Source organism: Plecotus auritus (genome assembly GCF_963455305.1).
Source record: "Plecotus auritus genome assembly, chromosome: 1".
In the NCBI taxonomy this organism is placed as follows: Eukaryota; Metazoa; Chordata; class Mammalia; order Chiroptera; family Vespertilionidae; genus Plecotus; species Plecotus auritus.
The window spans coordinates 68,986,733-69,001,618 of NC_137770.1; the positions used below are offsets into that span (position 1 = coordinate 68,986,733).

At 39.5% G+C, this 14,886-nt stretch overlaps 1 protein-coding gene across 3 annotated transcripts in view; it reads left to right on the top strand.

Annotated features, from left to right (window-relative positions):
* The window catches only part of SPG11 (SPG11 vesicle trafficking associated, spatacsin), a 95,952-nt gene that overhangs the window by 53,954 nt on the left and 27,112 nt on the right, over nt 1-14,886 (top strand). For all 3 annotated transcript variants that reach the window (XR_013960417.1, XR_013960418.1, XM_080664726.1), the window contains exons 22-29: nt 273-478; nt 747-855; nt 1,921-2,080; nt 3,956-4,228; nt 4,832-5,032; nt 6,205-6,312; nt 12,497-12,659; nt 14,491-14,705. Coding sequence is in view for 1 of the 3 variants with exons in the window: in XM_080664726.1 (XP_080520852.1) it covers nt 273-478; nt 747-855; nt 1,921-2,080; nt 3,956-4,228; nt 4,832-5,032; nt 6,205-6,312; nt 12,497-12,659; nt 14,491-14,705 (1,435 nt within the window). In the remaining 2 variants the exon portion in view is untranslated. The remainder of the gene's footprint in view (nt 1-272; nt 479-746; nt 856-1,920; nt 2,081-3,955; nt 4,229-4,831; nt 5,033-6,204; nt 6,313-12,496; nt 12,660-14,490; nt 14,706-14,886) is intronic.

The window sequence follows — 14,886 nt, forward strand, 5'->3', positions numbered from 1 at the left end:
TGAGTTGCAACCCCAGCCTCTTTTCCAGCAAGCTTTGTTGTCCCAATGTGTGTTTGCCTAGTCTTTCTTCCAATGCCTCAGGTGTTTTCACCCCCAGGCCTTATCTTCTTACTCCTCCAACCTACAGAACCTAAATGAATGTGAGCAAAGGGCACAAAAAGGGAATGGGGAGGGAGCAAAAAATCACATGCATCTGACACTCCATGTATCACTGATCTGTTTTTCCTGATGATGAGTTTTCATGTGCTGATGTGATTTTTGCTTTTTTTCAGGATCCAGCAAGTAGGCAATGAAGCCTATGTTTTAGGCCTCTCTTCCTTCCACATACCTTCAATAGGAGCTGCCTGTGTTTGTTTCTTAGAATTGCTTGGGCTCGACAGCCTCAGGCTCAGGGTTGACATGAAAGTGGCCAATATAATTCTGAGCTACAGGTGTGCAAATGAAGATGCTCAGTACAGCTTTATCAGAGAGTCTCTAGGTACATTACCTTTTCTTTCTGTGACTTGATTTGTTTAGAGGACATAGGATGAATTAGGTCTAAGGCACTGAATTGTGAGTTGTTGAGGAAGAAACAGTTATCTTCTTGTTTCATCCTTTTCCTTCAGTGTTTGTTCTTTACCTCACTTTCGTGGGCCCTTTACCAGTAATTGGATACTGAAATGGCTCTGGGCCATACTCTTCAAACAGAAATGCCCAGTTCCTTAACCCTTTCTCTTGACCAAATTTGATGTTTGTATTTCTTACAGCTGAAAAACTGTCTAAACTGGCTGGGGGTGAAAAGGCAACCACAGAAGAATTGCTTGTTCTCTTAGAGGAAGCCATATGGAACAGTATTCAACAACAGGAAATAAAGAGGTTTGTGAGTTGCAATCCCAGCCTCTTTTCCAGCAAGTTTTATTGTCTCAATGTGTGTTTGCCTAGTCTTTCTACCAATACCTCAGGTGTTTTCACCAACCCCCCAGACCTTATCTTCTTATCCCTCCAACATACAGCAGATACTCAATAAATGGATAGTGGTTTTAATATATATATATATATGTGTGTATATATATATATATTTTAATTGATTTTAACAGAGAGGAAGGGAGAGGAATAGAGAGTTAGAAACATCGATGAGAGAGAAACACTGATCAGCTGCCTCCTGCACACGTCCCACTGGGGATGTGCCCACAACCAAGGTACATGCCCTTGACCGGAATCGAACCTGGGACCTTTCAGTCCACAGGCTGACGCTCTATCCACTGAGCCACGCCGGCCGGGCTGGAAAGTTTTTTTCCATCCCTTCACTTTCATCCTGTGTGTGTCTTTTGTTTTGAGGTGGGTCTCTTGTAGACAGCATATAGTTGGGTCATGTTTTTGTATCTATTCAGCTACCCTACATTTTTTGACTGGAGCATTTAATCCATTTACATTTAGGGTTATTAGTGAGAGGTACTTATTAGACAAAGAAACAGGTCACAAATGAAAGAAATGGAGGAAAACAAATGACTGGATATAGAGTTCAAAACCACGGTTATAAGGTTACTCAAGAATCTTCTAGAAACCTCGGAGAAATTTAGTGAGACCCTCAAGGATATGAAAAAGGACCAACTAGAAATTAAGCATACACTGACTGAAATAAAGAATAATATACAGAGATCCAACAGGAGACTATTTCCCGAGAATCAAGTCAAAGATTTGAAATATGAAGAAGCAAAAAACACCCAACTGGAAAAGCAAAAAGAAAAAAGGATCCAAAAATATGAATCCAACCCGACCTCCTGGTTCATAGGTCAACGCTCAACCACTGAACTACACCAGCTGAGCTTGAAAAGCTTTTTAGAGAATATAGTGTAGTTAAATTTATTTAATTTTTCAGTTTAAAACTAAAGCAACATTTTAACAAGTTTTTCTCTCTATCACTCCCACCCCCAATTACAGGTTATACAGCGAATCTAGCATCCAGTGGGCATTGGTGGTACAGTTCTGCAGGCTCCACAATATAAAACTGAGCACGTCTTACCTTAAAGAATGTGCCAAAGCAAATGATTGGTTACAGTTCATTATTCACAGTCAGCTCCATAATTACCACCCAGATGAGGTAAGCCACTGATTGTTCCTAGTTATTCAAGAGGATATTGGAACACTTCTTAGAGTGAAAATCTTGTTCTTTCTATTATGAACACATAGGTGTGTGTGTTTTTTTTAATATGATACTATTATTTTTACTAAAATTTCAGTGGGTTGGCTTCAGACAAAGGACTAGTCATTATTACTAAAGAGATGAAGGAATAACGTTGTGACTCCAGATTGCAAATGAAAATTCACTCAAAAGCAACAAACAACTTTGTAAAATTATATGGTCATCTCTGACAAGGTTCAGGTTGAGAAAGAACAATTTTGCTTATGCTTTTTTCTAACATTTTCAGCTCCAGCTGAAATTGAAACTTGGTTATCTGCCTTGTGCACTGTTGGTGGGATTGCAAATTGGTGTGGCCCCTACGGAAAACAGTATAGAGGTTACTCAGAAAATTAAAAATAGAACTATCTTATAAACCAGCAATTCCACTTCTGGGTATTTATCTGAAGAAATCTCAAAAAAAAAAAATTCAAAAAGATATATGCACCCCTTTGTTCACTGCAGCATTATTTACAATAGCCAAGATATGGAAGCAATCCAAGTACCCATCAATAGACAATTGAATAAAAAAGATATGTCACATCCGGTTGGTATGGCTCAGTGTTTGAGCATCGACCTAAGAACCAGGAGGTCATGGTTCGAATCCTGGTCAGGGCACATCCCCAGGTTATGGGTTTGATCCCCAGTGTGGAGTGTACAGGAGGCAGCTGATCAATGATTCTCTCTCATCATTGATTTCTGTCTCTCTTTCCCTCTTCCTTCCTCTCTGAAATCAATAATAAAATATTTTAAAAAAAGATGTGGCACATATATACAATGGAATATTACTCAGCCATAAAAATATCTTACCATTTTAGACAACATGGATGGACCAAGGGGCAATTATGCTAAGTGAAATAAATCAGAGAAAGACAAATACTATATGATTTTCCTTATATGTGAAACTAAAGAACAAAAGAAACAAAACAGAGACAGAGAACAAACTGAGGGTTGCCAGATGGGTGGGGTTTGGGAACTGGGTGAAAAAGGTGAAAGTATTAAGAAGTGCAAATTGGTAGCTACAAAATAGTCATGGAGATGTAAAGCACACCCTAGGGCAGTGGTCGCCAAACTCATTAGTCAACAGAGCCAAATATCAACAGTACAATGACTGAAATTTCTTTTGAGAGCCAAATTTTTAAAATTTAAACTTCTTCTAACACCACTTATTCAAAATAGACTCGCCTAGGCCATGGTATTTTGTGGAAGAGCCACACTCAAGGGGCCAAAGAGCTGCATGTGGCTCACGAGCTGCAGTTTGCCAACCACTGCCCTAGGGAATCTACACTAATAAAAGAGTAAGATGCAAATTGACCATACCTTCGTGACGCCCACCAGCCAATCAGGAGTGAGTATGCAAATTAACCCAACAAAGATGGATGTTTAATTTGCATATGCAGGCGCCAGGCAGCCAGGGGCGGGGCAGGATGCTTGCATCATCAGGTGACGATGCAGGTGTTCCACACCGCCCCAGCTGCTCCGGGCCTCTGGGCAGCATGGGAAGGCAGAAAGGCAGCTCCGGCCGGAGTGAAGGCAATGCCGGCAGCCAGGTGAAGGAAGGCCCATTCTTGCACGAATATTTGTGCATCGGGCCTCTAGTATAGTAAATAATACTGTAGTAACTACGAATGGTGCCAGGTGGGTACTAGATTTATTGGGCGACTACTTCATAAAGTATATGATTGTCTAACCACTATGCTGTACAATTGAAACTATAAAATAATATTGAATGTCAACTATAATTGAGAAATAAAAATAACTTGGTTGTCTGTTTTAATCATCTAATGTGTTTTCCAGGTGAAATCTCTTCTCCAATATTTCAGCCCTGTCCTTCAAGACCACTTAAGGCTAGCTTTTGAGAATTTGTCCTTAGTGTCCAACTCCAAAATGGATAGTGATCAAGTCTGCAACAGGTCCCCCCAGGGCCTCCAGAAGAGCAAAGAAGAGAGAACTGATTTCTTTGAAATTCTGCTCCGGTGCTCAGAGGAGCCAAACTCCTGGTGCTGGCTTCTGGCTGAAGCAGTAAAACAACAGGCCCCTATCCTTAGTGTCCTAGCCTCATGTCTGCAGGTGAGAATCATGAGAAGCCTGAATTAAGGACCCAGAGAGTAATAGAAAAAGTTGGGAGGGACAGGAAAGGCTGATAGACAGAGGGTGTGGGGGGAATGATGATATTGAGGCTCTAGCATGTTTCCAAGGTCACTGCAACATTTTATGCTTCTCCAGCATGGCCATCCAGCGCACTTCCTGTGCCTTGACATATAGTAGCTGAAGTGGTCAGAGCCTTGGTTCCTGGTGGGCAGTCATAGAGAAGGATGCTTTAGTGGACTGACCACCACTGCCTCAGAGTAGGGAAGAAGGATACTGTAGTCCCTTGGTCAGCAGTTCTGTGGAGGGCAGTTGTGTTTTCTTATACTTAGTACTTCCCTGACTTTCACATATATCCTCTCAATCTCTTGCCATACCCTACAGGATGGTTTATAAAAGTCCCTTGGTTCATTAGAGTTTGTTTCACCTTTGAAGGGTTTTTCAAGCCATTTTATCCAATTTAGTGAGGTGATTTTTCCTGAACAGGAAATAGCCATCTGTAGTTGTAGCATTGCTGGAAACTTCCTGTCAGGTAATCCAAGCCCAGTTGTTATTTTATTTTGAAAAGTTTTTATTCAATGATAGGATGCCAGTGCTATTTCTTGTCTCTGTGTTTGGATCATCGCTTCTGTGGAGGACAGTATTGCAGCTGAAGCAATGGGACACATTCAGGACTCATTGGAGGGCCATACATGGGACCTTGAGGACCTCTCAGTCATCTGGAGAACATTATTAACAAGGCAGAAGAGCAAAACTCTCATCAGAGGTTTCCAGCTTCTCTTAAAGGTAGTGATAGTCACTTCATTTCTTTTCTAAGTTTAAAAGAGTTACTTTAGAATATCCCTCACTGACTTTTTCAATTATTTCTGTTCCTGAATTTATTTATTTAAATATGCTTTTATTGATTTTCAGAGAGAGGAAGGAAGAGATGGATAGAAATATCAGTGATGAGAGAGAATCATTGATGGGCTGCTTCTTGCATGCCCCCCTACTGGGGATGAGCCCGCAATCTGGGCATGTGCCCTGACTGGGAATTGAACTGTGATCTCTTGCTTCATTGGTCAACACTCAACCATTAAGCCACACCAGCCAGGCCTAGATTTATTTTGTAGCCCACAACAAATAATGGTAATAGAACTACCATTTATTTAGCAGAGTGCTTTCTATACATTATTTTAGTCCATTCACACAATAATCCCAAAAAGGTAGTACTGTGTTAGGATATTATGAAGTGGTCTTCATTGTTTACAGAGTAATAAACCAAGGTTTACAGAACTTAAGTAACATGCGCAGGGTCTCAAAGTAATTTAGTAAGCAGTGTACTTACAGCTCAAATCCATACTTTCTAATTCCAAGACTCCTGTGCTCTGACTGAAAAGCTCCCACTGAAGTGATGGAACTTTGTATGGATTGATGCCACAGGCAGCAAGCAGGAGGTTGGCGGGTCACTGGAGTCCATTATCTAGGCGTGTATGTAAAGGTTTCCTAGCACCATCTAGTGGACTATGTCCTGCTCTTGTGTGTTGGACCAAGTATAGAATAGACAGAAAATGGACCTTTGAGTAGATGTAACTGCCTTTCTTTTTAACATACGAAATTGAATTCTGTGAAGCTGCTATTAATAATATTTGTCTTTTACTTTAACCTTCTCTTATATCGCCATTATTCATGAGAAAATAGTATTAAGTTCAGCATTTTGTCTTTTTTTTTCTTTAAATATGTTTTTATTGATTTTAGAGGAAGGGAGATGGAGAGAGGCATAGAAACATCAATGATGATAGAGAATCATTGATCGGCTGCCTCTTGCCACATCCCTTACTGGGGATCGAGCCTGACACCCGGGCATGTACCCTTGACCAGAATCGAACCATGACCTTCTGGTTCATAAGTCGAAGTTCAACCACTGAGCCATGCCAGCCGGGCAGGATTTTGTAATTCTTTCAAACTCTTCTTCAAAGGATTCCCCATTACTACTGATGTTGGAGATGTATGAACTCTGTATATTCTTCAAGAATTATAAGGAAGCCCATGCTAAACTACTGGAGTTCCAGAAGAGCCTTGAAACTGTAAGTTAGAATAATATGCTCTTTCTTGCTGATCTGAAATTTGTTAGAGTGGCCTGTTGTCTGCTAGTAGTTGGGATGTGACAGTAGGTGAATAGCTGTTATGTGGTGTAATTCAAATGAAATCATTTGCCCTGTGCCAGAGATAGCGAGTCAGGGCAGGAGTGGCAGTGGCCTTGCTTATAAATCACCTCAGTTGCCAGGGATGACAGGTTTCATCTAATGTGCTAACTCTGATCAATATTCTGATGCGGCAGCCAAGCTCAGTGGGAAAGGAATTCATGGTATCTGCTATGGATTTTAGAGAAGAGTATGATGATACATGGGCCACATTCTTACAATTCAGGATAGCCTGTCCAAAAGAAATATACCTTAGTCCTGCCTGGGGTTTTGGCACTTTTGCCTTCTCTACCACAAAAGAGCTCTATGATAAATGACAAAACTATTCACTGATTTTACGCAACAAATATATCACAGTGGAACCCCAGTATAGGCTTTTCTCTCAATCACATTGGTCTTCACTGTAATGAAGATTATTTGAAAATACAGAATCAGTTATTCAAATATGCCTGAGTTTTCTAAATCACAGAAAATAGGGACATTTATTTCTTTGGTCTATAACTCTCCCTGGCTTGGCACCCTAGCAGGTATCTTCTTTTGTTATTTGTTGTCAAATATACATAACATTTACCATCTTTGCCATTTTTAAGTGTACAGTTGTATTAAATACATTCTCATTATTATTGTGTAACCATCACCACCATCCACCTCCAAAATAGCTCTTTTCATCTTGTAAAACTGAAACTATACCCATTAAACAATAACTCCTTATTCTCCCCTATCCCTAGCCCCAGGCAACCATCATTCTGCTTTCTGTCCTTATGATTTTTACTACTGTAAGTATCTCATAAGTGGAATTGTATAGTAGTTGTCTTTTCATGACTGGCTTATCTCACTTAGCATAATGTCCTCAGAGCTCATCCATAGCATATGCCAGGATTTCCTTCCTTTTTAATGCTGAATAATATTGCATTGCATGTATATACCACATTTTGCTAGTTCATTCATTCATCGATGGACTTTTGGGTTGCTTTTACATTTTGCTATTGTGAGTAATGCTGTTACGGCATGGTATACAGATAGTTCTGTGAGATCCTGCTTTCAGTTCTTTTGGGTGTTTACTCAGAAATAGAATTGCTGGATGATATGGTAATTATACTTTTAATATTTTGAGGAATACCATATTATTTTCCACAGTGACTATCATTTTACATTCCCAACAGTATTACATAAGGGTTCCTATTATTTTACATCCTCACCAATACTTGGTTTCTGTTTTTTTAATAGTAGTCATACTAACGGGTGTGAGGTGGATCTCATTGTAGTTTTGATTTGTATTTTCCTAATGATTAGTGATGTTGAGCATCTTTTCATGTGCTTATTCACCATTTGTGTATCTTCTTTGGAGAAATGTCTATCCAAGCCCTTTACCCATTATTTTTATTGTTGACAGTATACAGATGTCCCTCATTTTCTTCCCTTTTGCTCCTATCCACCCAGCCCCTTTTTTAAATTGTTTTTTTGTTTTTTTTATTGTTGAGTTTTAGGAATTCTCTACATATTCTGGGTATTAATCCTATACCAGATACATGATTTGCAAATATTTTTTCCCATTGTGTGAGTTGCCGTTTTACTCTTTTCATAGTATCTTTTTATACACAAAATTGTTAAATTTTCATGAGGTCCAATTGTATATTTTTTCTTTTGTTATCTATGCCTTTGGTGTCATTTCTAAGAAATCATTGCCAAATCCAGTGTTACAGAGCTTTTGTCCTAGGTTTTCTTCTAGGTTTATTGTTTTAGGTCTTATGTTTAGGTCTTTTGTCCATTTGGAGTTAATTTTTGTATATCTTGTTAGGTAAGGGTTCAACTTTATTTTTTTACATGTGGATAGTCACTTTTCCCAGCACCATTTGTTGAAAAGACTGTGCTTTCTTCATTGAATTGTCTTGGCACCCTTGTCAAAAATCATTTGACCATATATGCAAGGATTTATTTCTGGGCTTTCTGTTCTATTCCATTAGTTTATATATCTGTCTTTATCCCAGTGTCACATAATTTTGATTACTGTAGCTTTGTAATACGTTTTAAAATCAGGAAGTACGACTTTTGTTCTTTTTCAAGATTGTTTTGGGCCCTAGCCAGTTTGTCTCAGTGGATAGAGCGTCCCAGGTTTGATTCCAGTCAAGGACAAATGCCCGGGTTGCAGGCTTGATTCCCAATAGGGGTGTTCAGGAGGCAGCTGATCAGTGATTCTCTCTCATCATTAATGTTTCTGTCTCTCTCTCCCTCTCCTTTTCTCTCTAAAATAAAAATTAAAAAAGATTGTTTTGGCTCTTAGGGGTCCCTTGGGATTCCATATGATTTAAGATGGGTTTTTCTGTGTCTGAAAGCATCATTGGGATTTTAATAAGGATTGCATTGAATTTGTGGATTGCTTTGGATAGCGTTTACATTAAGACTTCCAATCCAGGAACATGGGATGTGTTCCCATTTTTTATATCTTTAATTTCTTTCAGCAGCATTTTGTAGTTTTCATTCCCTTTTATCTCCTTGATTAAGTTAATGTCTTGGTACAAATCTTTTATCTCTTTGGTTAAGTTAATGTCTTAAGTATTTTATTCTTTTTAATACTGTTAAAAATGGAATTATTTTTATAATGTCTTTTCAGATTGTTAATTATTTGTTTATAGGAATGAAACTGGTTTTTGCGTGGTGACTTTTTCTCTCCTGTTACCTTGTTGAATTCATTTATTCTGCGTTTTTTTTGTGTGGGATCTCTAGGGTTTTCTACATGTAAATTTATATCATCTAAATAGAAATAATTTTACTTTTTTTTTTTCAATTTGGATCACTTGCCCCCCGTTCCCCCCGCCCCAAAATGCTCTGGTTAGAACTTTCAGTACTATGTGTAAAAGAAGAGGTGAAAGTGGGAATCCTTGCCTTGTCCCTGATCTTAGAGCAGTGTTTTCAGTCTTTTGCCATTGAGTATGATGTTCACTGTGGGTTTTTCACATATGGCTTTTATTATATGGAGGTAGTTTCCTTCTGTTCCTATTTTGTGGAGTGTTTTTATTATGAAATGGTGTTGAATTTTGTGAGATACTTTTCTGCATTAATTGAGATGATGATGTGGTGTTTTCTTTTGTCCTATTGATATGGTATATACATTGATTGATTTTTGTATGTTGAATCATTTTTGCATTCCAGGAATAAATCCCATTTTGTAATGGTATATAATCTTTTTAATATGCTGCTGAATTCAGTTTATTAGTATATTTTTGTTGTTAATCCTCACCTGAGGATATTTTTTTTCATTGATTTTTAAAGAGAGTGGAAGGGACGGGGAGAGATAGAGAGAGAGAAACACTGATGTGACAGAGACACGTTGATTGGTTGCCTCCTCACATGCTCCCTGACCAGTGCCAGGGATCAAGCCTTCAATGGAAGTATGTGCCCTTGACTGGAATCAAACCTGGGATCCTTCAATCCGAGGACCAGTGCTCCAACCACTGAGCCAAACCGGCTAAGGCTATTAGTATATTTTAAATGATTTTTAAAATTGATTTTTAGAGAGAAAGGAAGGGAAAGTGAGGGAAATATCCATGTGAGAGCGAGACATCCATTAGCTGTCTCCTGCACGCCTCCCATCAGGAATCAAACCCGCAACCTAGCATGTGCTCTGACTGGGAATCGAAGTGGCAACCTTTTGGTGCACTGGATGATGCCCAACCAACTGAGCCATACTGGCCAGGGCAGTTTGCTAGTATTTTGTTAAAGATTTTTGCATCAGTGTTCATAAAGGATATCAGTATGTAGTTTCCTTTGTCTTTGGTGTCAACGTTATGTTGGTTTCACAGAATAAGGTAGGCAGTGTTCCCTCCTTTTTAATTTATTGGAGAAGTTTGAGAAGGATTGGTATTAGTATTTTAAATGTTTGATTTGCCAGTAAAGCTATTGGGTCCAGACTTTTCTTTGTTGGGAGATTGTTGATTGCTGATTCACTCTCTTTATTAGTTATAAGTCTATTCAGATGATATATTTCTTTGTGATTTAGTCTTGGTAGGTTTTGTGTTTCTGGGAATTTATCAATTTCATCTAGGTTATCCATTTTTTGGCATATAATTTTTTTACAGTACTCTCTTATAATCCTTTTTATTTTCTGTAGAATCAGTAGTGATGTCCCCACTTTCATTTCTGATTTTAGTAATTTGAGTCTTCTCTCTTGTTAAAAGTACATTGTTTAATTTCTAAAGTTTTGTGAATTTTCCAGTTTCCTTTTGTTACTGACTTATAATTTCATCCCACTGTGGTCAGAGAAGATACTTTGTATGATATCTATTTTTTAAAATCTATTGAGACTTAATTTGTACCCTAACATATGGTCTGTTCTGAAACATTTCATGTGCATTTGAGAAGAATGTGTTTCTTGGCATTGTTTTCTTCTGTCTGGTTATTCTGTCCATTATTATGAGTGGGGTATTAAAGTCTCCAACAGTTATTGTAGAACTGTCTATTTCTCCCTTCAGTTTCATCAGGTTTGCTTCATGTATTTGGTGGTCTGTCATTAAGTGTGTACTGGTAAATGTTTATAATTGTCATATTTTCTTGCTGTGTTGAACCTTCAATTTTGTTGTTGTTGTTAATCCTCACCTGAGGACACTTTTCCGTTGATTTTTAGAGAGAATTTTTAATTTTAATGAGTTCAGCTTATCAGTTTGAGTTTTACGTTTAGGTTTCCCAGCTATCTTCTTATTCTTGCCTGACTTCTCCTGCTGCAGCCTCTTGCAAAGGGGCAATGCAGCTGCTCCATCCTTGCCTCAACCCTTTATTTCCATTTTTATTTTTTCCTTTAACCAGTTCCATCATCTGCCTACTGTAGTTTCTCTTCTTAGAGCAACAGAGGTAAGTAAACCAGAAATAAAGACTAAGAAATCATGCTCTAATTCAAACTAATGAGGCCTGCTACTTGTGGTCATTTTTCTGTTAATATTTTTAGCATTTCACTGAAACAGAATAACTGAGAACTTTCTTAATTGAGAACCTTCTCTAGTGGTATTATAAACTACTAGGGGCCCAGTGCATGAATTCGTGCACCTTGAAAGGAACTGTGGGCTGCGAGGCTGCAGTAGGCACAGGGGCGGGTCTCAGCCCATCCTCCACACCCCTGCCTGGCCTCTCCCGCCACAGTCCCTCCCCTTCCCTCACCCCCCCCCCCCGCCCCCGCCTGGGTCCCCTGTCTGTTGGCAGCCCCACTCCCATCGCCACTGCTCCCATGAGCTGACAGCGCCAGCCCTGCTCCCACCCGCTGACAGTGTGGAGTGATTGGGGCCGGCTCCAGCAACAGGTAAAAGCAGGGCCAGCGCCGTCAGTGGGTACGAGCAGTGGCTGCTGCCCCGATCACCCCTCAGAAGCAGGGGGAGGTGGAGAAGCCCTCAGGGGCTATCAGGGCCAGCAGCCGCTCACACCCACTGATTTTCAGTAACTACCAGAGGCTCGCCCCGATGACAGCAACTGGCGCCCCGCCTTGGTCTGGCGCCCCCGCGCACCTGCTCCACCATCCCACCGCAGCCAATGCTTGCCATGTGGTCAGCGCACGTCATAGCGACCAGTGTTCAGTTGTTTGGTTGTTCCGGTTGTTCCACCATTCGGTCAATTTGCATATTAGCGTTTTATTAGATAGGATAAGCTAACTAGTAGAACCAGCTCAGCAGTGTTAAGCAAGTCTTTCCAAGAGGTCTTCTTTCATATGTGAATTGCCAGTCTTCTGGATTCAAGGGCAGCCTGTATCCTCTGAAGAAGCTCTTAAGTGAAACATGTCTGCCTATTTCATAGCAACTCACAGGGCTGTTAGTCAGTAAGGGGCGAATTTGCATCAGTTCACTCCAAAGTGGTCTTGGGTCTCTTTCCCATCTTTGCCTTTCACACACACAGTTCTCTACACCAAGATGCCCCACAAAGAGGCACACTGCTGATTCCTGCCATAGAGAGGACCTGAAGAAGCATCCCCCTTTGTGATAGATCATCACTTTTGAAGGCACTTTGGTTTTCATAGATACTTCCATATTTGGAGGTTTTGAGTTGTCCCTGTGAAACCACTTTCCCTGACCCTGTCTCTTTTTTATAGCTTGAAACAGCAGCCATAAAGGTCCACGCTGTCATCCCTGACCCATGGCTGAAGGAGCAGGTGTGTTTTCTTTTGAAGCTTATGCTGCAGCAGTGCGGGACCCAGTATGAGCTGGGAAAGCTTTTACAGCTGTTTGTTGGGATAGAGCATCTCTTCTCTGAGGGTAAGACAGTCCTTCTAGTTAAGTTGCTGTTAAGAAGTTAGCTGTCTTAATCTTGAAACTATTTTAGAAGGGCATCTGGAAATTAAAATCATATGATATATATAACATTACATTTAAAGTTGATAACAGGATATGAAGGAGAGGTTATGATACTTCAATCATGGTTAAAACATTTAAAACAAAGCGCAATAGGATATAACATAATTAATAGAACTATCTACTCATCCTAAGCAGTTGTCAGATAGCCACAGTTCCCCCTGGCTAGCCTCTACATTACTCTGTCACTATCATTCCTTTCTCTTACAAGTCATCTTAACATATCATCACTGCTCAGAGTCACAGGCTTGTTTCAGGAATGTCTAATTCATTTTGAAGGTCTCAGAGAAAAATTACGCTTATTTTTTGCAGGTGTTTCCAGAAATTGGTAGTCTCTAAGCTTGTTGATTATTGAATAAAACCAATATTGCCTTACTTTCTTTCTGCTTGTGATAATTTCAAGTTTTTGTTGAATAACAATGTTATTCTTTTACACTAGATTCTGACATTTTCACTACTAGGGTTATTTTATCACATTTAAACTCACATATGTTCAGCTGGAGAGCTCAGAGTTGCACAGAACACAGAGAATTCTAGCCTCAGTGCCATTGTTATAGGCTGTGGGGCTGATGACTGGGAGAAGTGAGGGCTATTTCCTTTATAAATGTAGGGCATAGAAGATGACTATGTAGACAAGAGAGTAGATTCTTTTAACATATTGGTGTTTTCATTGATCTGTAGTAATTTTTTTTTTCAGAAATGAATTTCCTTTTTTCTTGCTAGAGTTACTCTATCCTTAAAAAATTAAAAGGATTGTCTAGATTGTTAACATTATTATAATGCTTTTATTCACATAATTTAATTTAATTATTTCTATTTTCATAGTGTGTGGTGTGTGTGTGTGTGTGTGTGTGTGTGCGCGCACATGTGTGCCACATATGTGCTTATAGAAAATAAAAATAAAAATTTTAATCTGTGTTTTATATGATGCCAGCAAAGAAACTCAGCATGCTCACACAGGTGTTTATTGTGCAGGATTGTCTCACTGTCTCTGAATTACCTAAATCAGACCACAGCCCAGCAGGTGACATTGGGAGTAGGCTCCTATGGAATGCTTTCATGTTCTTCCTCTATGGTAGGGCACACATAGGATTCTCACAGAGTATTTGGGAGTGGGGGCAAACCCAGCCACATAAGTTGTTGGCAGAGAATTCCTAATGTTCCTGATGATAAAAATTTCCCAGGGACATCAGGAAAAGCTCAGCTGGGTCTCACTGGGTTAAGAAGATAGATATCCAGAGGAGCAAGTGATGCTCCATTCTGAAGACAGTGTGCTCCTGGCCAGCTGCAGTTTCAGCTGCGCTACAAGTCTTTGTCTTAATACACATGACACCGCATTGAATGAACAAGTGAACAATCATAGAAACAAATTTGTTCAAGGTAGGAGAAAAATCCAAAAAGAGATGGGACGGACCTGAATGAATGGCCAAATCTTCCAAAGATTGACTTGAGTTCCTACTACATAGTAGACCACCAACCTCTGCTCTGTGTTTAAAGCCAGATGTGTGGGTTGAGTCCATGTGCCAACCTCTAATAGGTCTTACTATAAAGGAGCTGCCTATGGCTTCCTCTGCTCACCAACCAAGCTAGAAAAAGAGGTTTTTTATTTTTCCTTTAACCACATTATTATTTTAAATATACATATTTCCCCTCCTGATATTTAGTTACTCTTGAAATGCCATAGTGGCATTTTTTTTTTAAATGAAATGTTTATATCCTCTTCTCTTTGATACAGGTCCAGATGTAAAGAAGCTGTGTATCCTTAGCCAAATTTTGAAGGATACATCCATAGCCATTAATAATGTGATTATTAATAGCTATAGCCTTCAGAATTTTCAGCATGAATGTAAATCTATTTTGGAAAAACTGGAGACAAATGGACAGTTTGCTTTGGCTAAGAGAGTAGCAGAATTAGCTGAGTTACCTGTGGACAACTTGGTTATTGAAGAGGTGAGGTAACATAAGTCTTTTAAATTATTTAAAGTCTTAGCTTTTTGCCCTAGCCAGTTGCTCAATTGTTAGAGCATTGGCCCGTGGACTGAAGGTTCACGGGTTTGATTCCTGTCAAGGGTATGTACCTTGGTTGCAAGCTCGATCCCTGGCCCTGGTTGGGGCACATGCAGCAGGCAAC